At 40.9% G+C, this 22451-nt stretch overlaps 1 protein-coding gene across 1 annotated transcript in view; it reads right to left on the bottom strand.

The window, feature by feature from the left end:
- Positions 1-14663: 14663 nt before the first annotated feature.
- Positions 14664-22451, bottom strand: part of DOCK6 (dedicator of cytokinesis 6) — a 360578-nt gene continuing 352790 nt past the window's right edge. Inside the window, 1 exon segment of the mRNA XM_053717880.1 lies at positions 14664-16425. Coding sequence (XP_053573855.1) covers positions 16383-16425 — 43 coding nt within the window. The 3' untranslated portion in view covers positions 14664-16382.

Genomic DNA, 22451 nt, shown 5'->3' with positions numbered 1-22451 from the left:
GATAGAGACATTATCTCCAGATAAAAAGATGTCTGTAGAGAACCTCCGTCCAGAAGGACCACACCCGGAGAGTGGATCGCTGACAACGAACAGTAGTGGGCCTCCGCTCTCTACCAAACCCGAGATACTACCCTCATCGCTAGGGAGTCTCTCGTTCCCCTCAGATGGAGATCTAAGCCACCTAGAGTAAGACGGACGAGAATCTATAGACTGGGACTAACCCAGTAGTCTAAACCTTCAGAGCAAAGCCTGAAGATCTATAAAGCTAAACGGGAGGGAAACCTCCTGAGTCCACGGACCCCATGCCCTCTTGGCACGCCCTCACCATCCTGACGGACTTGAGACCGAAGTCAGAACCGCTCCGGATGAATAAGAAAAGTGTCCCTCAGGACCAGGAGATCTGAACAAGACACTAGAGAGTGATTCTCTCAACCAGTAGTCCAGGTAAAACTGATAAGACAGATTTGAAACAGCGCCGCTCCACTGCCTCAGCAATCACCTAGCCTCGGCTGAGATGAGATCTGGCAAAAGGAATGAAGTCCAAAATGGACCCCATGACAAATCATCACCACCCAACCCAGAGCAAGCGATGGCCTGAAGGAGGTCTGGAGGGCATGACCTGATGAAACTAAATCATAACTTCACAAGTCCTACAGAAACGTCTTCATGACTATAAAGCCTAAATTAGCATCCGGGATCCACCCTGGTACCTACACCAGAGAACTCTGGTCTAGATAATCTTCCATCCCTGAGGATCGAAGAAGACAGAAGAAATCTCTAAATGTCTTCTATTAGACAAGACGATGGCGATTGAACAAGAATCGTCTAGACAAGGGAAGCTACCGCTAGATGTGGATTCAGGCCAGTGCCAAAAGAAACCCTAGATCCTAAAAAAAGGCTCTAGAAGCAGTAGCAACCAAAAACGGAAGTAGCAATGTACTGGAGAGCTGATCCAGAAATTGCAACCTTAGGAACCGGAAATGTTCCCTGAGGAGGAATGAAAAGGTATAAAATCCTTCCTCAACAGTGGTCCTGCACTGCTCTTCCCATACCGAGGAGACATGAAGAACATGCTTAAGTACTTTAGTGCCCAAATAGGATGAAGGAGATCCCTCTCTATGGGACCACAAAAAAAAAAAAACCGGTTTGAATAGTATCTCAAACCTCCTTTCTCTGTCAGGAAGACAGGATCAAGAAAAGAAAAACTTCAGTGGAAGGCTGAGATTTGAAGTCTAACTACGACCTCTAGGACCCATGGATCCTGCATGTTTCTGAATCAAGTGTTTGAATGGAGCGATATTCAGCCCCCAGCGTGATCCAAGATAGGACCTGGAACTGCTTGGTCTTATTCCAGGACTTAGTCGGCTTCCAAAAACACTTGGATTGCTCAGGCTTAGAGGAAATCTCTGATGCTGGTACACTTTAAAAAAACAATAAGAGAAATCAATTTATCTCTCTTCAAATGGCAAAACCACAGAATAGCAGAAACCGAATTAAATCTTTCTCTCAAGCAGAAGGAAAGAGTAGATTAAAAAGTCATATCTGTCAGAGCGATTCAAGTCCCGAACAGAAAAAGACCTGAAGCCCTAGCTTAAGGCCTAGAAATCTGCGAAAGTCCCAGATAAAAGAATTATAAGCTCCAAGGCCTTAATTCTTTCTCGGAAATATCGAGGGAACCATCACCTTGAATCAAGACAGAGATGCTTCAATAGGAAGCTTCCAGAAACTGCGACAACTTAAGTCGTCAGAACATAAATATCCCTTGTGCGAAACATCTTCATAAAAAAGAGTTTCCTCTTCTAACCAAGAGCTGTAAGAATAAACTATCCTTAAACGGAATAGTAAAACTATAGGCCAGCGCACAAAAGGTGTTAGCCAGGTAAGGGAAGGTAACGACACAACCTCCCTATAGAGCCCGGAACTGGGAATCTTAAAAAAGAAATAGACGAAAGGGAAGAGGATCTCCCTCCTTCCCCGTCTTAATCAAATACGCCATCTGATTTAGTGTTCCGAGATCCGACTGGCAGATCAGTACTAGGATTCTCTAATATCGACAAAACTTCTCTTAGAAGCATGCGCAGGCGTGCTACTCTAAATCTAAAGGCAAAATCCTGATCTGCCGGAGGAACATAAACAGCAGGCACCGACCCAGAAGGTTCGTACTCTGAAGCCTCAGAGAGACCCACATCTTCAGATGATTGTTCGGATACAACCATAAATTTGCATGATGCTCCCTGGGCAGGAGTGCATGGATTAATCCTTCGTCTGTGCGTAGCAGTACGAGGCAAAGCAGCTAAGGCCACAGACATCGCCATAGAGAACTGCGCAGTAATATCTGGTGGAAAAAGGCCCCCTCCAGGTGGAGGGTTAGAGGTGCAAGGGGAAGCTGCATGTGTAGGATCAGATGACTGTAGGGGACACACCTCACGGGACGAAGAGTCCTCCAAAGCGAAAGGCTCAGTGGCATCTAACATCTCAACATTGGTTGATGAAAACACCCTGTTGCGGCATATGGAACATAATTGAGAGGGCTGGACTACCTGGGCCTCCTCACAATATACACAGGTATCGAATTCTGCTGTAGAGGGAACACTCTCTAAATAAAAAATCAGAATCCTCCATAATTAGGTAACCTTATTTAAATAAAAAAGAAAAAACAACTGGCACCTATAACCCCAATGGCTGGGGCACTCACCACCTCCTATGACCCAGACAGTATAGAGAAAACCCGCTCCTCTCCGTAGTCACTGAGTCAGGAAAAGGAAACCGTGACCACTACCAGTCACACGGTGCGCAATGCAGGACCGCCCCTGCTAAAGGAAAAGCGCGCCAAGCTTAATAAAACTGGCAGGTCTCAAAGTAAAAAGAGCAACCTGTACGTTCCATATCAGCCTATAAGCCCAAAACCTCTCAAACATGTAAGCAGCATAAATCCCATAAACAAATATGATTAACACTCCACTGTTCAACAATCCCCCTCAGGAGATATTAACCCTTGATTCCATAAAGATAAAGGAATCCCACTGAGACCCTGTCTTCTAGCATTAACATATGTTTAAAAAAATGAAACAATCTTACCGGAATCTCTGCCGTGGAACAGAAACACGGTCCTTTAAGTGTGACAGACTGTAGCATCGCTTCTGACATAGACTTGAGTGATGAAAAGCAGGCAGTGAAACTCGTCAACACTGATTGCTTAGGAGCTGTTAATATGAGTCTAGATGGTTTTGCAGAAAGACTCTCCATGCATCTCCAGACTCTAACTTTCATCAATGCTCTCACTGAGAGGCTGACAAGATTACTTAAAACTCCAGTCCCATTTCAAAAGGTAGATACCCTTCATAAGGAACTACTCTGAAACTTTCGACAACCTCCTGTGACGAAAGGCAAAGAATGACTGGGGGATGAGGGAAGTGGGGGAGTTATTTAAGCCTTTGGCTGGGGTGTCTTTGCCACCTCCTGGTGGCCAGGTTCAGTATTTCCCACAAGTAAGGAATGCAGCTGTGGACTCTCCCTGTATTAAGAAGGAAAACAACTGATAGACAACCCTAGGTGGAGGCTCATAGACTCTCACCGCCATAAAATAAATTAATACATCAGGTAAGCATAAATTATATTTTCTTTTATAAATGTAGTTAGAGTCCATGATCCATTACTCCTGGGAACAAATACTGAAGCTGTGAAGCCTACGCGTAATCTGGGTGGTACCAGACTTTTCTAGACTATTCCAAATACATTGGATGGTCAGTTTTTATTATTATTATTATTATTATATCTTCTATTTTGTTTAAATGCATAAAAAAAATACAAAAAATATTTAATGCCCGGAAACTGCTGCCTGAAGGACTTTCCTACCAAAAGCACCAGAATTTACAAAAAGTATGCAATGAAGACCATGTAGCTGCTTTGCAAATTTGAGCAACTGAGGCCTCATTCTTAAAGGCCCAGGAAGTAGCAACTAATCTGGTAGAATTGGCAGTAATCAGTTTAGGAGGAGACTGACATGCTTCCAAGTTAAGTCTTATGAATCAACATCTTTAACCAAGAGGCCAAAGAAACAGCATTAGCCTTCTGACCCTTTCTAGGACAAGAACAATGAACAAAAAAGCTAGAAGATTGTCTAAAATCTTAGAAGCCTGTAAATATAACGTTAAAGCTCTGACCACATACAAATGATGGAGAAGCCACTCTTTAGAATTCTATGGATTAGGACAAAAAGAAGGAACAACAACCTTGAACAACAATTCTGAAGTTATCAGAAGAAACCACCTTAGGTAAAACAAAAATCAAACAGTTCTTAAAAGGTTAACAACAAATAGAGAATTCAGAAACTATTTTAGCAGATGAAATGCCCAAAAGAAACAAGACCTTCCAGGATAAAAGCTGAATATCCAAATCATGCATAGGTTCAAAAAGAGGAACCTGCAAACCCCCTAAAATCAAATTAAGACTACAAAGAGGAGAAATAGGTTTAATCACAGGCTTTCTTCAGACTAAAGCCTGAACAAAATTCTGAATATCAGGAAATTAAGTATTTTTATGAAACGAGATAGAAAGAGCAGATAAACAATTATCTACACCATCCACAAGGAATTGAGGACTTTTAAAAGAGTGTCAACTGAACCCACGTTTAGTACACCAGGAAAAGACTTGCAAACTTTCTGATAAATTCTCCTCGTCACAGCTTTACTGGTCTGATCCAAAGTATCCATGAAAGAATCAGAAAAAACGATTTTTGTCTTAAAACTATGCATTTAATCTCCAAGCCAACAAGTTTAGAGATTTTAGATCCTGATTAAAAAATGGACCCTGAGGCAGACGGTTGTGGCGCAGAGGAAGAGGCCATGGATGACAACTAGACATCTGTACAAGTCCTGCAAACCAAGTCCAGTGAGGCCAGGCTGGAGCTATCAGAATTACTGATAAGACCTATTGCTTGAACCTGGCTATTACCCTTGGTAACAGTACAAAAGGAGAACAAATGTAGGCTAGATGAAACAACCAAGGAGCTATTACAGCATCCACAAACTCTGCCTGAGGATCAATTGATCTCGCAAAGCATCTGATGAGTTTATTGTTCAGATAAGATCTACTTCTGGAAGACCCCACTGGTCTACAATCTGACTGAAGACGTCCAGATGAAGGGACCTTTTGACTGGGTGAGAGGATTGACGGTTCAGAAAGTCTGCTTACCAATTGCTCAACCCTGGAATAATTACTGCAGAAATAATGCAGGAACTACTTTCTGCCCAAGTCAGAATTCGGTAAACCTCCTCCATCGCCAGGAAAGTGCGAGTTCCCCTTTGATGATTGATGTAAGCCACTTCTGTTACATTGTCTGACTAGAAATGCAGATAAGTCTCTCTCTTCTAGAGAGGCCAAAACTGAAAATTGCACGGAGCTCCAAAATATTTATGGGCAACTTCACCTCCTGAAGTACTCAAGCTCCCTGTGCTCTATGGGACCCCCAGACTGCACCCTCACCTGAATGACTTGCATCTGTTGAGATCATAGTCCAATTTGGGCGAACAAAGGATACCCCCAGAATAATGGGCTGATGATTGATCCACCAGGAAAGGTCCAAAGTCAAATGACAAGCCAGGAGTCAAAGCCAGAGCTGGAAGTCAGACGAGCCGGGTCAGCAACACAAAGATCAGCAGAATCAGGAACAAGCCTGGGATCAGGAACCAGAAGGGACGTCAAACAAGCCAGGTTATACACATAAACTCACAAAGACGTCTGAGATAACGCAAGGGCAAAGCCAGACTGAACTTAGGCACTTTAATAGGGAATGATGACATCATAATTCTGGGACTACAACATGTCTCTCACTGATTATGTTCTCCAAATTGGCTATAAGAGGGCACTTAGGTGTAGTAAGCAGGGTTACACAATCTTCAGCAGGCAAAGAGAGAGACAGGTGAGTAAAAATGGCAGCCAGCAGCAAATAACAAACGAAAGCAGGGTGAGATTGGAAACCTATTTTGTATCCCTGAGATATGATGTCCAGAAACAGATAATCTGCCCCCTACTTGATCTGAGCCGATTTCTTGAGGTGTTTGTTCTTGTTTCACACCGGGTTTGGCTTCCAGGTACTCCTGGGCATTTTAGGCTTGGTTGTTGAAGCACTCCTCTGTGTCTTGTTCTGACGAAAGGAGTGAAAACATCTCATAGGACGTCCCTTAGTTCTAGATTTCTTATCCTGAGGTAGAAAGAAACTCTTATCGCCAGTGACAGTAGAAATTATAGAATCCAGGCCTGGGTTTTCCCTTAAAGGCCAAGGATAGTAACCTAGACTTAGACTTTAGCTAGCGAGCCCTCCTAGCAACTTCAGCGAATCCAGAGTTCTTGTCGTTGAGACAGATGATTTGAATAATGGAGTCACAAATGAAGGAATTGGCTGTTTTTAGGGCCTAGGGATTCTACTGAAATCAGTTCAGATAAGATGTAACACCAAAAGGTGGCAGCCCCCGCCACCGCAGCAATACCTAAGGCAGGTTGGAAAAGCAAGCCTCCCTGAAGAAAGACCTTTCTAAGATATCCCTCTAGCTTCCTATCTATAGGGTCCTTAAAAGATGTGCTATCCTCCAGAGGACAGGGTGGAAATGGCACCGTCTACCTTAGGGACAGTATTCCACACTTCAAAATGGCTATCCGGTACAGGAAACATTCTCTTAAAGCTTGGAGAAGGAGAGAAGGGGACACCAGGTTTTCCCCTTTCCTTGGTTATAATGCCACCAATGAAGGTACTGGGAACTATCCCAGGGTTTTTTCTTTGGGTTTAAATATATATATATATATATATATATATATATAATGTGGGTACTTGCTTTTTCTATGCATGTTTATACTTAAAAACACCTAGTGTGTTTAAAACCTCTAGTAGATATCTTACATGTTCGTTCCAACAGAACTGCTGGTCCTATACTCAGAGGAGAAGTGTCATGGACTCATATTGAGCTATGGAGAGGAAAAAAGTTCACTATTAACGTTAACTATCAGGTCAAAAAAACAACCTGTAAGGCCCCACAGAAAATATCACACTTACTGCCCCTCTGTCAGGTATGTGACTTGGTTGTGTATGTACCTTTAAGTACAGCCTTTAAGAACCTGCCTAGCCCAGCACCACCTGCTAATTATTCAGTTTAGCTTGTAGCACTGCTACTCTCAGCACGCATCAACGTTGCTCACAAATTGAATTTCAACTAGACATCACTCTTTATCAATACAGATTGCTGCAGCCTCAATTTTCCATCTAGACTGAGTTTATCTGATCCTATCCAAACTAGTGGATTATATCTCTCAAGCAAGCATTCTACCTCCATAGCCGTTTCGACTATAACTGCTGTTTATCTCCTCAAGTAAGCACTCTTGTATGCAACCGCACAGACTTATCCGGAAACCAGCTTGAACGGCTCTCTCCTGTACCTGCCTCATCCTGCAGCCTCTTATCCAGCCTTGCCAAGTAAGCACATAGCTCCACTATCCTTACCAGCTCTCTACTGTAATTACGGACTTTCCTCCAAAACCAAAGACTTGACACACTGTTCCGATACAGACATTGGGTGGCCCCGCCCCCTTGTGACCGTCATACCACTGACTATCAATCCGCAGCTACTCCGGCGTCCCACATGCCTCTGGTCTCCTCACATTGTTAAAAACAGAGACAGTTTCTCTATTGCAAGCCACACAGTGCCAAAGCTAATCTTTTGCAAAACCGTTAGGATTACGTAAAGTTCGTGCCTGACAAGCAACCTTTACTGAACATTCAGTCTGCTCCTACTGTAGCCTTACAGGACTCTAATTATTTTCTCCTGTAACCAACATTCCTAAAACAGGAATCAGTACTGTCCCTCCTTAAAGGAACATACCACCCATAAATTAAATAAGATCTGCAGTTGAGATTCCAGCTTACACTTATATATAAGTTAAAGCACTACTAAATTTCCTGAGCTGACACCCTCATATTGCTTCTTCTGAGGTATCCTTCCACTTTCCTAGCACGGCCGGTTTTCCAACTCTGCCGCTCCATTCTTGAGGACTGCGTGGTGCAGACTGCATGCTGATCACCCTGAAAGGCGGGAATGGTGCCAAAATAGTGAGCGGCGCAAACCTTTGACCCGCCCCCGGCACCAATCTATGCGCCGTGCAAGTGCTTTCAAGCAACATGCCCAAAACTGAAATAAGAGGTTGGATTAGCATGTGTCCTAATAAAACGGACACTCTCACACATACAGTAGCGGCATGTATTGGGTCCATATGGCAAGTACAGTTAGAGGACCCCCTACCGCCTCTATTACATACAGACTTTAACACAATGCTTTAACACAATGCCCCTTAATAAGACATTTAGGGTAATGTACATCACCCTGCCTTCTTATTACAAGCATCTGAGATAAGAAATGAAACAGGGAAATTGCAATCCACCTCTTTTTTTTTCAGCATTACCCCATATGTGTCTGGAGTTTAAATTTAGCAGATGAATGTCTGTCCCTGTTTTCAACTCGATAGACAACAAGCCATTTGAGGAAAAGGGTCCATGATAAGGACTTACCCAGCTTCTTACTCTGTCATCCAGTCGCAGTCCTGTAATACAAAGAGGAAAATCAGTGTAACGAAAACTGTTTATCTGAAAGGGATGATAGCATAGGAACACTGGAGGAGACATAGGAACTTCCCTGTGACCACCAGTAGCTAACATACAAAACTCTACTAAGAGAATTACATGGCTTTCTACAACTCCCCTGTCCTCTCTTGTAGGAAGCAGCTCTCTCTGCCTACCTCCATGAGACAATGCAAAGAACTACTGGGAGGGTAGGGGAAGTGGGAGGAATATTTGATGTTCTGTTTGGGGTGTTTTTGCCTCCTCCTGGTGGCCAGGTAAAATATTTCCCATAGGTAATGAATACATTTTGTGGACTCTCCCTACCATTAGAAAGAAATCATAAAGTATACATTATATTTTTATAGTAAAGTGTTTACGGAAACACATTTAGTTTGTGAATACATTTTTCCTGGGCTAAGACAAAGCAAGTTAGCAGACTCTCTGCTCTCTTAGTTATGGAACATTTTCTTTTTTTCTTATTAATTATAAAATACACATTTTAAATTTTGGATCGAATATCTGTTTATGTTATTGAAAACTTCAGGTACAAGCTATATTTTGAGCAACATAATAGCAGGAACTCTATCTATATAGCAGGAACATGAAAGTCAAAATTAAATTATACATAATTTTATACATTTGCTGCATGTCACCAAGTATAAAAGTGCTCTAATACACAAGTATTTAAAAAATAAAATAAAAAACATAATTTATTCTTACCTGATAAATTTATTTCTCTTGTGATGTATCGAGTCCACGGATTCATCCTTACTTGTGGGATATTCTCCTCCCCTACAGGAAGTGGCAGAGAGAGCACCCACAGCAGAGCTGCCTATATAGCTCCCCCCTTAGCTCCACCCCCATCATTCGACCGAAGGCTAGGAAGAAAAAGGAGAAACTATAGGGTGCAGTGGTGACTGAAAGTTTTAAAAATAAAAATATATATGCCTGTCATAATAAACAGGGCGGGCCGTGGACTCGATACATCACAAGAGAAATAAATTTATCAGGTAAGCATAAATTATGTTTTCTCTTGTAAGATGTATCGAGTCCACGGATTCATCCTTACTTGTGGGATACCAATACCAAAGCTTTAGGACACGGATGAAGGGAGGGACAAGACAGGGACCTTAAACGGAAGGCACCACTGCTTGTAGAACCTTTCTCCCAAAAAATACCCTCAGAAGAAGCAAAAGTATCAAATTTGTAAAATTTGGAAAAAGTATGAAGCGAAGACCAAGTCGCCGCATTACAAATCTGTTCAACAGAAGCCTCATTTTTAAAAGCCACAGCTCTAGTAGAATGAGCAGTAATTCTTTCAGGAGGCTGCTGTCCAGCAGTCTCATAGGCCAAACGGATGATGCTTTTCAGCCAAAAGGAAAGAGAGGTAGACATAGCCTTCTGACCTCTCCGGTTACCAGAATAAACAACAAACAATGAAAATGTTTGACGGAAATCTTTAGTTGCTTATAAGTAGAACTTTAAAGCACGAACCACATCAAGATTGTGCAACAGATATTCCTTCTTTGAAGAAGGATTAGGACACAGTGAAGGAACAACAATCTCTTGATTGATATTCTTATTAGAAACAACCTTAGGAAGAAACCCAGGTTTGGTACCAAAACCACCTTATCTGCATGGAAAAAAAGATAAGGGGAATCATACTGTAAAGCAAATAGCTTCAGATACTCTTCGAGCCGAAGAGATAGCTACTAAAAACAAAACTTTCCAAGATAGAAGCTTAATATCCATGGAATGCATAGGTTCAGACGGAACCCCTTGAATAACTTTAAGAAATAAATTTAGGCTCCATGGCGGAGCAACAGGTTTAAATACAGGTTTGATTCTGACCAAAGCCTGACTAAATGCCCGAACGTCTGGGACATCTGCCAGACGTTTGTGTAGAAGAATAGACAAAGCAGATATTTGTCCTTATAAGGAACTAGCTGATAATCCCTTCTCCAAACCTTTTTGGAAAAAAGACAATATTCTAGGAATCCTAATCTTACTCCACGAGTAACCTTTGGATTCACACCAATAAAGATATTTGCGCCAAATCTTAAGATAGATCTTCCTGGTGACAGGCTTTCTAGCCTGAATCAGGGCATCAATGACCGACTCAGAGAAACCACGCTTTGATAGAATCAGGCGTTCAATCTCCAAACAGTCAGACGCAGAGAAATTAGATTTGGATGCGTGAACAGACCTTGGATTAGAAGGTCCCGCCTCATTGGCAGAGTCCATGGTAGAACCGAGGACATGTCCGCTAGGTCTGCATACCATGTCCTGCATGGCCACGCAGGTGCTATCAGAATCACTGAAGCTCTCTCCTGCTTTATTCTGGCAACCAGACGTAGAAGGAGAGGAAATACATAGGCCAGATTGAAGGACCAAGGCACTGCTAGAGCATCTATCAGTACCGCCTTGGGATCCCGGGACCTGGACCCGTAACAAGGAAGTTTGGCATTCTGACGGGACGCCATCAGATCCAATTCTGATGTGCCCCATAGCTGAATCAGCTGGGCAAATACCTCCGGATGGAGTTCCCACTCCCCCAGATGAAAAGTCTAACGACTTAGGAAATCCGCCTCCCAGTTCTCTACTCCTGGGATGTGGATTGCTGAGAGATGGCAAGAGTGATCCTCTGCCCATCGAATTATTTTGGTTACCTCCATCATCGCTAGAGAACTCCTTGTTCCTCCTTGATGATTAATATAAGTTACAGTCGTGATGTTGTCGACTGAAACCTGATGAATTTGGCCGCAGCAAGCTGAGGCCACGCCTGAAGCGCATTGAATATCGCTCTCAATTCTAGAATATTTATCGGGAGAAGAGATTCCTCCCGAGACCATAAGCCCTGTGCTTTCAGGGAGTTCCAGACTGCACCCCAGCCTAGCAGGCTGGCATCTGTCATTACAATGAGCCAATCTGGCCTGTGGAAACACATTCCCTGAGACAGGTGGTCCTGAGACAATCACCAGAGAAGAGAATCTCTGGTCTCCTGGTCCAGATGCAGTTGAGGAGACAAATCTGCATAATCCCCATTCCTACTGTTTGAGCATACATAGTTGTAGAGGTCTGAGGTGTAGGCGGGCAAAAGGAACTATGTCCATTGCCGCTACCATGAGTTCGATTACCTCCATATACTGAGCCACTGATGGCCGAGGAATGGAATGAAGAGCTTGGCAAGTGGTTAAGAGTTTTGATTTTCTGACCTCCGTCAGAAATATTTTCATTTCTACCGAGTCTATCAGAGTCCCTAGGAAGGAAACTCTTATAAGAGGCAAGAGAGAACTCTTTTTTTATGTTCACCGTCCACCCGTGAGATCTCAGAAAAGCCAACACAATGTCTGTGTGAGAATTGGATAGCTGGAAAGTTGACGCCTGAATCAAGATGTCGTCTAGATAAGGCGCCACTGCTATGCCCCGTGGTCGTAGAACCGCCAGAAGGGACCCTAGCACCCTTGTGAAAATTCTGTGAATAGGGATGTGTAGATATGCATCCTTAAAGTCCACGGTGGTCATATATTGACCCTCCTGGATCAGAGGTAGAATAGACCGAATAGTCTCCATTAAGAATGATGGAACTTTGAGGAACTTGTTTAGAATTTTGAGATCCAAGATTGATCTGAAAATTCCCTCTTTTTTGGAAACCACAAACAGGTTTAAGTAAAATCCTAGCCCCTGTTCCTCTATTGGGACTGGGCGGATCACCCCATGGTATGTAGGTCTTCTACACAGCGTAAGAACGCCTCTCTCTTTGTCTGATTTACAGACAATCGAGAAATGTGAAAAGTCCCCCTTGGAAGAGAGCCTTTGAATTCCAGAAAATATCCCTGGGACACAATTTCTAAAGCCCAGGGATCATGAACATCTCTTGCCCGAGCCTGAGCGAAGAGAGAGAGTCTGCCCCCTACTAGATCCTGTCCTGGATCGGGGGCTACCCCTTCATGCTGTCCTAGAGGCAGCTGCAGGCTTCTTGGCCTGTTTACCCTTGTTCCAAGCCTGGTTAGGTCTCCAGACTGACTTGGATTGGGCAAAATTCCCCTCTTGCTATGCAGCAGAGGAAGCTGAAGCGGGACCACTCTGGAAATTCCGAAAGGAACGAAAATTATTTTGTTTGGTCCTCATCTTATTTGATCTATCCTGAGGGAGGGCATGACCTTTCCCTCCAGTGATGTCTGAAATAATCTCTTTCAGTTCAGGCCCGAATAGGGTCTTTCCTTTGAAAGGGATGTTCAAAAGTTTAGTTTTAGATGACACATCAGCAGACCAGGATTTAAGCCATAACGCCCTGCGGGCTAAAATGTCAAAACCTGAATTCTTTGCCGCTAATTTAGCCAGTTGAAAAAGCGGCATCTGTAATAAAAGAATTAGCCAATTTAAGGGCCTTAATGCTGTCCAAAATTTCTTCTAATGGAGTCTCCAAATAACACTTAGAAATAAAACGGTACTGTGCCTTTAAGAGAAAAAAAACTGCACAAATTCTGCAAAACAGTGTAAAAAAGCAGTAAACTTAACGAAATTTTTACAGTAGTATCATATAGCCTTAGTAACTTTGCACAGCTATGCAAATAAACAATTAACCCCTTAATGGCAAAACCGGATTGAAAAAACATCAAAACCGGTAAAAAAGACTTTCAGCACCTTGCCACAGCTCTGCTGTGGCGCCTACCTGCCCTTCAGAACAATTTGTGGGGGAAAAAACTTCTTTTACAGCCCTCAAACACGGCAGGAACCTCTGGAGAAGCAATTAGAAGTCTCAGAGGAAAAGAAACTGCGCAACTGAGGCGCGAAAATAGGCCCCTCCCACTCGATTTTTTGAGGCCTAACAGAAAAACACTAGAGTGTCTCTAAATTAACCATGTGGGTTAAAAAACCCTAAAACAAGCCATAATGACCCCTTTAGTCCCTTCAAAAAAACATTATAATTGCATCATTTACTGAATAAACAAAAACGTTTTTACCAAACAGTGTCACCAGTAACTAATGAGCCCTTCATGCAAGCTGAAATTCCTATCCAAGTGTCTGAATACAGCTTACCCTTCCCTCATGGGGATATTGCCAGCCTTTTCTAGAAATAACAGTCTATCTAGAAAAAAATAGACTCAACATACCTCATATGCAGCTTAGCATGCAAACCGTTCCCCCAACTGAAGTTTTCCTGTACTTTTCAGCCCTTGTGAGAACAGCAGTGGATCTTAGTTACAAAAATGCTAAGATCATCATCCTCCTTGCAGAAATCTTCATCCCTTTTCTGCCAGAGAGTAAATAGTACACACCGGTACCATTTAAAATAACAAACTTTTGCTTGAGAAAATAAAAACCTAACATTTTTGTCACCACACTCCTCTTTGCCCTTCCTAGCAGTTAAGCAGGCAGAGAGAATGACTGGGGGGTGGAGCTAAGGGGGGAGATATATAGGCAGCTCTGCTGTAGGTGCTCTCTCTGACACTTCCTGTAGGGGAGGAGAATATCCCACAAGTAAGGATGAATCCGTGGACTCGATACATCTTACAAGAGAAATTAATGGTATCCTTACCTGATAAATTAAAGGGACAGTCAATTCAAAATTAAACTTTCATGATTCAGATAGGGCATGCAATTTTCCAATTGACGTATCATCAAATTTGTTTTGTTCTCTTGGTGTTCTTTGTTGAAAGCTAAACCTAGGTAGGTTCATACGCTAATTGTACAGTACATCTGAGTAATTTGCCATTCATTTTCTTTCTTAAAGGGCCAGTATTGTGAACTGTAAAAATATTGCTATCATGCATATAAAAAAGCAGCAACATATTACAAATATTTTTCCATGCTGGCCTTTTTGATATTAATGCTAGCAGTAAGTGCATTTCTGTGCATGTTAAAGATAAAAAAAAATCTGCCCACTTATAGTGCGGCTTTTACATTTACATCGCTCATTTCAGTTCTTTAAATATAATGTAATATACTGTAATATAATGTGTATGTGACTAAAGTGATATTAACTATAAAACAAATCTACCATACATATGATAGAGCCCAATTTTAACAAGTAAAACGTCTTTATGCAAAAAAATATTTTCTAATATTAAAGCTGTTTATTTTGAGGAAAAGCACAACTGCTCAATAGCTGATACATAGAAGCCCCACGAATCTATTGCTTAATAGTTACACTTCTCACAAGTAGAACGATAAAAACTGTTTTATCCCCCAGTACAGGGACAGGTTTTAGAAATTAAGTTATATATTTTAAAATACCTCTTTTAGATGAAACAACATGACTTTAAAATCCCTTTAATCTATCTCCTTATATTTAGGCATAGCAGGGATACCTTGTATATGGCTGTACTGCAGATATGTGCCTCTCCTGCACACAGTTCTTTAAATAAACTAACACATTATTAGTAGAAGTAATTTATTACAAAACATAGTTCACACTGTGACTGTAACACAATGTCACAGTGCAGCAAACAGTGATAGACTACATGAGAGGAAGTAACATTAACAGACAGAGTACCACAGTGACAATAAGTGGCAGCAGGACAGACATGGTGCTTATGACACAGTGACAGCAGGACAGACATAGTGACAGCAGGACAGACATGGTGCCAATGACACAGTGACAGCAGGACAGACATGGTGCCAGTGACAGAAGGACAGACATGGTACCGTGCCTGTGACACAGTGACAGCAGGACAGACATGGTGCCAGTGACAGAATGACAGCAGGACAGACATGGTGCCATGCCAGTGACACAGTGACAGCAGGACAGACATGGTGCCAGTGACAGCAGAACAGACACAGTGACAGTAACACTGTGACACTGTATTAGTATTACAAACATTGTGACAACACAATAGATAAGGTATAAGTGACACTCTGACAGTAGGAGAAATCCAGCAACAATGTGATGCTGCATGTCAGCAGGACAGACACTATAGGTCAGTGGGTAACATGGTAATAATGACACAATGTAACATAAGGGCAGATATGGTAATACTATGTGACACTGACCTATGTTTTATTTGCAGTCATGCTATGGGGCAGCAGGGTAGACACCGTGACAAGCAATGGACAGTGACACAATGGACAGGACAAGCATGGAAAGAGATGATAAATGTAATAAGGCTGCTAGACAATGTGACAATTGCCCTGGGATAGTGGGCACACTGATAGTGGGACAACACATTGGCAGGGAGGTGACTGATGTTGCCTGGGTGCACATCTCCCTGCTGCCAGTCTCATTTATTAGCAATAAGGTCCCTTCCTATTGCTGCTCCCACAAGTCAGTCTGATTAGGTTTATTGGTGTGTTTAGTCAGACCATTAGTGAATCTAGTAGAAACTGAACTATGACCATCACATTCAATGGACAATCATTTTAAAATTCAAATCCCATGTAGAGAAACCACATCCTTAAGTGGCCAATCCTACACTGTTCTGAGCAAAGGCTTTTCAGAAGTTTGTGGTAATTAGCCTAAAAAAACAACATTTTCAACAAGAAAAAAATAATGTTAAGTTAAAACACTTTACAACCCATAGGTCTCCATTTCCTCTAAAGACTTATTTCAACATTAGGAATGTACATATGAAGGTGACACCCATCTCGGCCCCGTGTCACTATTTGGAATAAAATCCAGCAGGTAACGATCCCTCCATGACGCCTACTGGCATATCTTTGGTCTTTGGAGTGCAACATCACACAGTGATGGTATAGCCCATTCTGGCAGTGAGAGGGACAGCGCCCTCTTCTGGGTTATTTTATAAAATGCATTCCATAAGGCACTTGGGATAACTCAGGCTTCAATCCTGCGCAGGCTGGAGCGGTTCAGCGAATCCCTGAAAGAGAAGGTTAGAGAAAGTTCTTAAACCATATCCAAACATTATTGTTTCTCCTGTGTGTGTATGTGTACAGAATAATGCTTACTGAATTTGAAGGCCTAGTCTATACACCAATTATGCCTAGTGTTTATGTATATGTTTAGAAGCATACTATATGCTATGTCTAACTGAGCAAATGCTCTCACGTTAAACAGGACTACACAGGAAGCTTCTCTTTGGCAAGACACTAAATAAATGCAAGATACAATGATATATACAAAAGCAGACGTTAGAATAATATGCAGATGTATTTTTGTTTATATTTTAAAAAATAAGTACATTATAACAATATATAGAGCCCTGCATAGCTAGATAAACAGCTATCAAGCTTAGATTATCTCAGAGATATTTTTAAAAGTAGACAACCCAAGGTATTGACCTATGCCCATTTTGGTATTTTTCATGCCACCATTTTGTTACAAATTTAGTTTTTTTCATTGAAATTATTTAGATAAAGGTACAGTCATAACACAAATGGTTGTTAAAGCTTGTCTGTGATCCATTTTGTTCAGAATTAGAAGACATGCATGGCTTTTCCATTGCTTTTTGGTAATTAGAACGCTGCCGATTGTAGCTGCTCATCCACACTTCTGAAATTCTTGGCAGTGAAGGGGTTAATCAGCTTGTAAGGTTAATATTTGCTCTAGTGTAGGGATTACCCTCCCACCAGACACCTCCCACCCCCTGATCCCTACCAAACAGCTCTCCCCCCACGACTATCTTAAGTACAGATAATCTGCCAGTAAGCAGTTTAGGGCTTTGTTTTCCTGCAGTGTAGGGATCCCTCCTCAACTCGGTCACCTCCCTGATCCCCCCAAACAGTTCTCTAACCCTCCACCCTTCCACTAGTGGCAGCCAACTTAGATACTTGCAGCTGTCTGCCAGTACCCAGTTTATATGTATTTTTAAAACGTATTTTTTTTTATGTTAGTGTAGTGTTCCCCCTCACCCTCCATGTGTTCATCATATAGCCCCCCCAACTAATTCCATCATTTTTCTGTAGTGTAGCAACCCATCCCTCCCTTTCCCTTTAAAACATATTTGCCATAGTGTAGGGTCCCACCCCTCCCTATACCGCTGGGCCGCCCATACGCCTCACCTCCCACTGGCACCAACGGATGATCGTTACAGACAGTGACATAGAAATTATCACTGTCTTTAACAATCTGATCGTGCTCAGTTACCATATGAAGGCAGATGGAAGCCTACAAACAGCAAGTCTCGGTTGTCACTTTACAATCAAGACTGCTTGGACTTCCAGCATGTTGGAAAGAAGATTTACATTATGCGGTAGGATGGGCTATGTATAGTATGACATAGATCTATGTCCATTTGGGATTAAGTGTTAAAGGGACAGTAATCACAATTAAATGTTTACTAATACGATAGATCATGTAACTTTAAACAACTTTCCAATTTACTTCTATTATCAGATTTTCTTTGTTCTCTCTGTATTCTTTGTTGATGAGTAAAGCTAGGTAGGCTGATAGTAGCAGTCTATGGCAGTAGTGTTTGTATCTATGTATAACATTAATATAACATTAATATAAACATTGTTGCAAACTGCTCTCAGATGGCTAAAGGCACATGCATTCTTCTGAGCTATCCTAGGTTTAATCTTTAAGTAAATTGTAAAGATTTTTTTTTAAATGTCATGCTTTATCAAATACATTTAAAGGGACACTGAACTTAAATGAATCATCTTTTGTGATTCAGATAGAGCGTGCAATTTTAAGCAACTTTCTAATTTACTCCTATTATCAAATTTTCTTCGTTCTCTTGCTATCTTTATTTTAAAAAGAAGGCATCTAAGCTAAGAAGCCAGACATTTTTGGTTCAGACCCTGGACAGCACTTGTTTATTGGTGGGTCAATTTATCCACCAATCAGCAAGAACAACCCAGGTTGATCACCAAAAATGGGCCGGCATCTTACATTGTTGCTTTTCAAATAAAGATTCCAAGAGAATGAAGAAAATGTGATAATAGGATTAAATTAGAAAGTTGCTTAAAATTGCATGCTTTATCTGAATCACGAAAGAAAAAAATTGGTGGGTTTAGTGTCCCTTTAAGTTTAATTTTGACTTAAGTTTCCTTTTAATTTTGACTTTCATGTCCCATTAAAGCAGGAAATATAACATTTTTATGGCTGCTTTTAGCTTGTGCTTAATGACCCTTTACAATACGGATACTGTAAAACTGGTCTATTTGCCGTTTGTTAGAGCTACATCTGTGGCTCTAACTTTCTGGGAAAATGTAGAAAGTTTTCACTATTTAAATTCTTAATTTTTATGAGAATTTTTAAAATGGTTTAAAATTAAATTCTTATAACATTTTGATTTAGGTTTTTAATTATCTTTTTAAATGTATTTTACTTTATATTTTTGCCTTTATGGATAAACAGTCTATACAATAAATTGTTATTTTTGGAATATTTTGGATTTTTTTTTTTTAATTTATCCAGTTTTGATATCTTAATTTATAGGCATCATCAATTTCAAATTTTGTATTTTGTTAATCTGTAAAAGGGACAGTCAAGTTAAGAAAAAATGCTCTAATAGATGAATTGCTGCCAGTAATACCACATACCCTTTTAATAAATTCACCTAGACGTGCATTTGTGTATGTCGTTGTTAACCAAATGCGGAAGAAGGCGTCGGCTCACCGCATTCAGCTCTTTTTGGAGCCAGATTTCTTCTTGTGAAAGTGCAACACACTCATATTAGACATGTGCATTTCGTTTCGGCCGAATTTAGTTTTCGACCGAATATTGCCGATTCAGAGATTCAAATGCATCCGAATTTCCGAATCGGCACCATAACTAAAATCCCGAAAAATTCCAAAAAGGAATAAATCAGTTTGCGAATTTTCAAATCCATTATTCATATTCAGAATTTTTCATTGTTCTATTCTAAACCACAGTTCCCCGACATCACAGAGACTAACTAAATCACTAAATAAAGCTATTAACCCCTAAACAGCCGTTCCCCGACACCATCTAAATCACTAAATTAAGCTATTAACCCCTAAACCGCCATTCCCCGACATCGCTGACACTTACTAAACCTATTAACCCCTAAACCGCCGCCCCCCACATCGTAACAACCTAAATCAAACTATTAACATCTAAACCTAACACCCCCTAACTTTAACATAATTAAAATAGACCTAAATTAAACTTACAATTATTAACTACCTATTTAAAAATAAATACAAACTTACCTGTGAAATAAAAATAAAACCTAAGCTAGCTTCAATATTACTATTTACTAACTACCTAGTTAAAATAAATACAAACTTACCTGTGAAATAAAAATAAAATCTAAGCTTAAACTAATAAAACCTAACATTACTAAAAATAAAAAACCTAACATTACTAAAAAATTAAAACTACCATTACAAAAAATGACAAACGAAATTATCAAAAATAATAATAAAATTTCCTATTCTAATACCCCGTTTAAAAAACAAAAAAAAAAACACCCCAAAATAAAAAAACCTAATCTACCCATTGCCCTGAAAAGGGTATTTGTATGGGCATTGCCCTTAAAAGGCCATTCAGCTCTTTTACTGCCTTAAAAGGGCATTCAGCTCTTTTTCTGCCTATTAAAATAAAACCAAACACTAACCCCAAAATCAGTACTCACAGTTGCTGAAGTCCAGCGAAAGATCTTCATCCCAGCGGCAAAGCATCTTCATCCAGGAGGCTCCATGTTCACCCATCGCGTGACTGGCATCTTCTTCATCTCTGCGGAGGCGGAGCGGTCGATGCACGGAGGTCCAGGCGGAGGTCCATCAGTCCGACGTGGAGGTCCTCTTCATGCGATCATCCGCCGCACACTGAGGTTTCAATGCATGGTACCCCCCTATAATACTGAGGTACCCTTGCATTCCTATTGGCTGAAAATTTGGAATCAGCCAATAGGAATGAGAGCTGCTTACATCCTATTGGCTGATTTAAACAGCCAATAGGATTTAAGCAGCTCTCATTCCTATTGGACAATTTAATTTTTTCAGCCAATAGGAATGCAACAGTACCCCAATATAAAAGGGGTACCTTGCATTTGAATCCTCAGTGTGCTGCAGACGATCGCACGAAGAGGACCGATGGACCTCCGCCTCCGCACATTGACTGCTCCGCCTCTGCAGGGATGAAGAAGATGCCAGTCCCGCGATGGATGAAGATGGAGCCGTTTGGATGAAGATCTTTTGCCGGACTTCAGCAACTGTGAGTACCGATTTTGGGGTTAGTGTTAGTTTTTTTTTAGATTAGGGCTTTTTTTATTTTAATGGGCTGAAAAAGAGCTGAATGCCCTTTTAAGGGCATGGCCCATACAAATGCCCTTTTCAGGGCAATGGGTAGATTAGGTTTTTTTTTATTTTTTTTTACTTTGTGGGTTGGGGGGGGGGGTGAGGGTTTGTAATGTTAGGGGGTGTTTGTTGTAATTTTTTTTGCAAAAGAGCTGTTAACTTTATGGCAATGCCCTACAAAAGGCCCTTTTAAGGGCTATTGGTAGTTTATTATAGATAAGGTTTTTTTTATTTTGGGGTGTTTTTTTTTTTTTTTTTTTAAAACTGGGTATTAGAATAGGAATCATTTTTATTATTTTGGATAATTTCGTTTGTTATTTTTTATAATGGGATTTTTTTTATTTTTGCGGTGGGATTTTTTTTATTTTTAGATTTGGCCTTTTTTTATTTTTAATGGGCCGAAAAAGAGCTGAATGCCCTTTTAAGGGCAATGCCCATACAAATGCCCTTTTCAGGGCAATGGGTAGATTAGGTTTATTTTTATTTTGTGGGTTTGTAATTTTAGGGGGTGTTTGTTTTTATTTTTTTGCAAAAACAAAATTTATGCTTACCTGATAAATTTATTTCTCTTGTGGTGTATCCAGTCCACGGGTTCATCCATTACTTGTGGGATATTCTCCTTCCCAACAGGAAGCTGCAAGAGGACACCCACAGCAGAGCTGTCTATATAGCTCCTCCCCTAACTGCCACCCCCAGTCATTCGACCGAAGACAAGCAAGAAAAAAAGGAGAAACTATAGGGTGCAGTGGTGACTGTAGTTTAAAAATAAAAATAAAAAACACCAGCCTTAAAATGACAGGGCGGGCTGTGGACTGGATACACCACAAGAGAAATAAATTTATCAGGTAAGCATAAATTTTGTTTTCTCTTGTAAAGGTGTATCCAGTCCACGGGTTCATCCATTACTTGTGGGATACCAATACCAAAGCTTTAGGACACGGATGAAGGGAGTGACAAGGCAGGAACTTAAACGGAAGGCACCACTGCCTGTAAGACCTTTCTCCCAAAAATAGCCTCCGAAGAAGCAAAAGTATCAAATTTATAGAATTTAGAAAAGGTATGAAGCGAAGACCAAGTCGCCGCCTTACAAATCTGTTCAACAGAGGCCTCATGTTTAAAAGCCCATGTGGAAGCTACTGCTCTAGTAGAATGAGATGTAATTCTTTCAGGAGGCTGCTGGCCAGCAGTCTCATAAGCTAAGCGTATTATACTTCTTAGCCAAAAAGAAAGAGAAGTTGCCGAAGCCTTTTGGCTTCTCCTCTGTCCAGAGTAGACAACAAACAAAGCAGATGTTTGACGAAAATCCTTCGTAGCTTGTAAATAAAACTTTAAAGCACGAACCACATCAAGATTGTGTAATAGACGTTCCTTCTTTGAAGAAGGATTAGGACATAGTGAAGGAACAACAATCTCCTGATTGATATTCTTATTAGATACCACCTTTGGAAGATATCAGATAAGGGGAATCACATTGTAAAGCAGATAACTCCGAAACTCTTCGAGCCGAGGAGATAGCTACTAAAAACAGAACTTTCCAAGATAAAAGCTTAATATCTATGGAATGCAAAGGTTCAAAAGGAACTCCTTGAAGAACTTTAAGAACTAAATTTAAACTCCATGGCGGAGCAACAGGTTTAAACACAGGCTTGATTCTAACTAAAGCCTGACAAAACGC

Source organism: Bombina bombina, chromosome 6 (assembly GCF_027579735.1).
Source record: "Bombina bombina isolate aBomBom1 chromosome 6, aBomBom1.pri, whole genome shotgun sequence".
In the NCBI taxonomy this organism is placed as follows: domain Eukaryota; kingdom Metazoa; phylum Chordata; class Amphibia; order Anura; family Bombinatoridae; genus Bombina; species Bombina bombina.
This window is presented reverse-complemented; position numbering and strand designations above follow the sequence as displayed.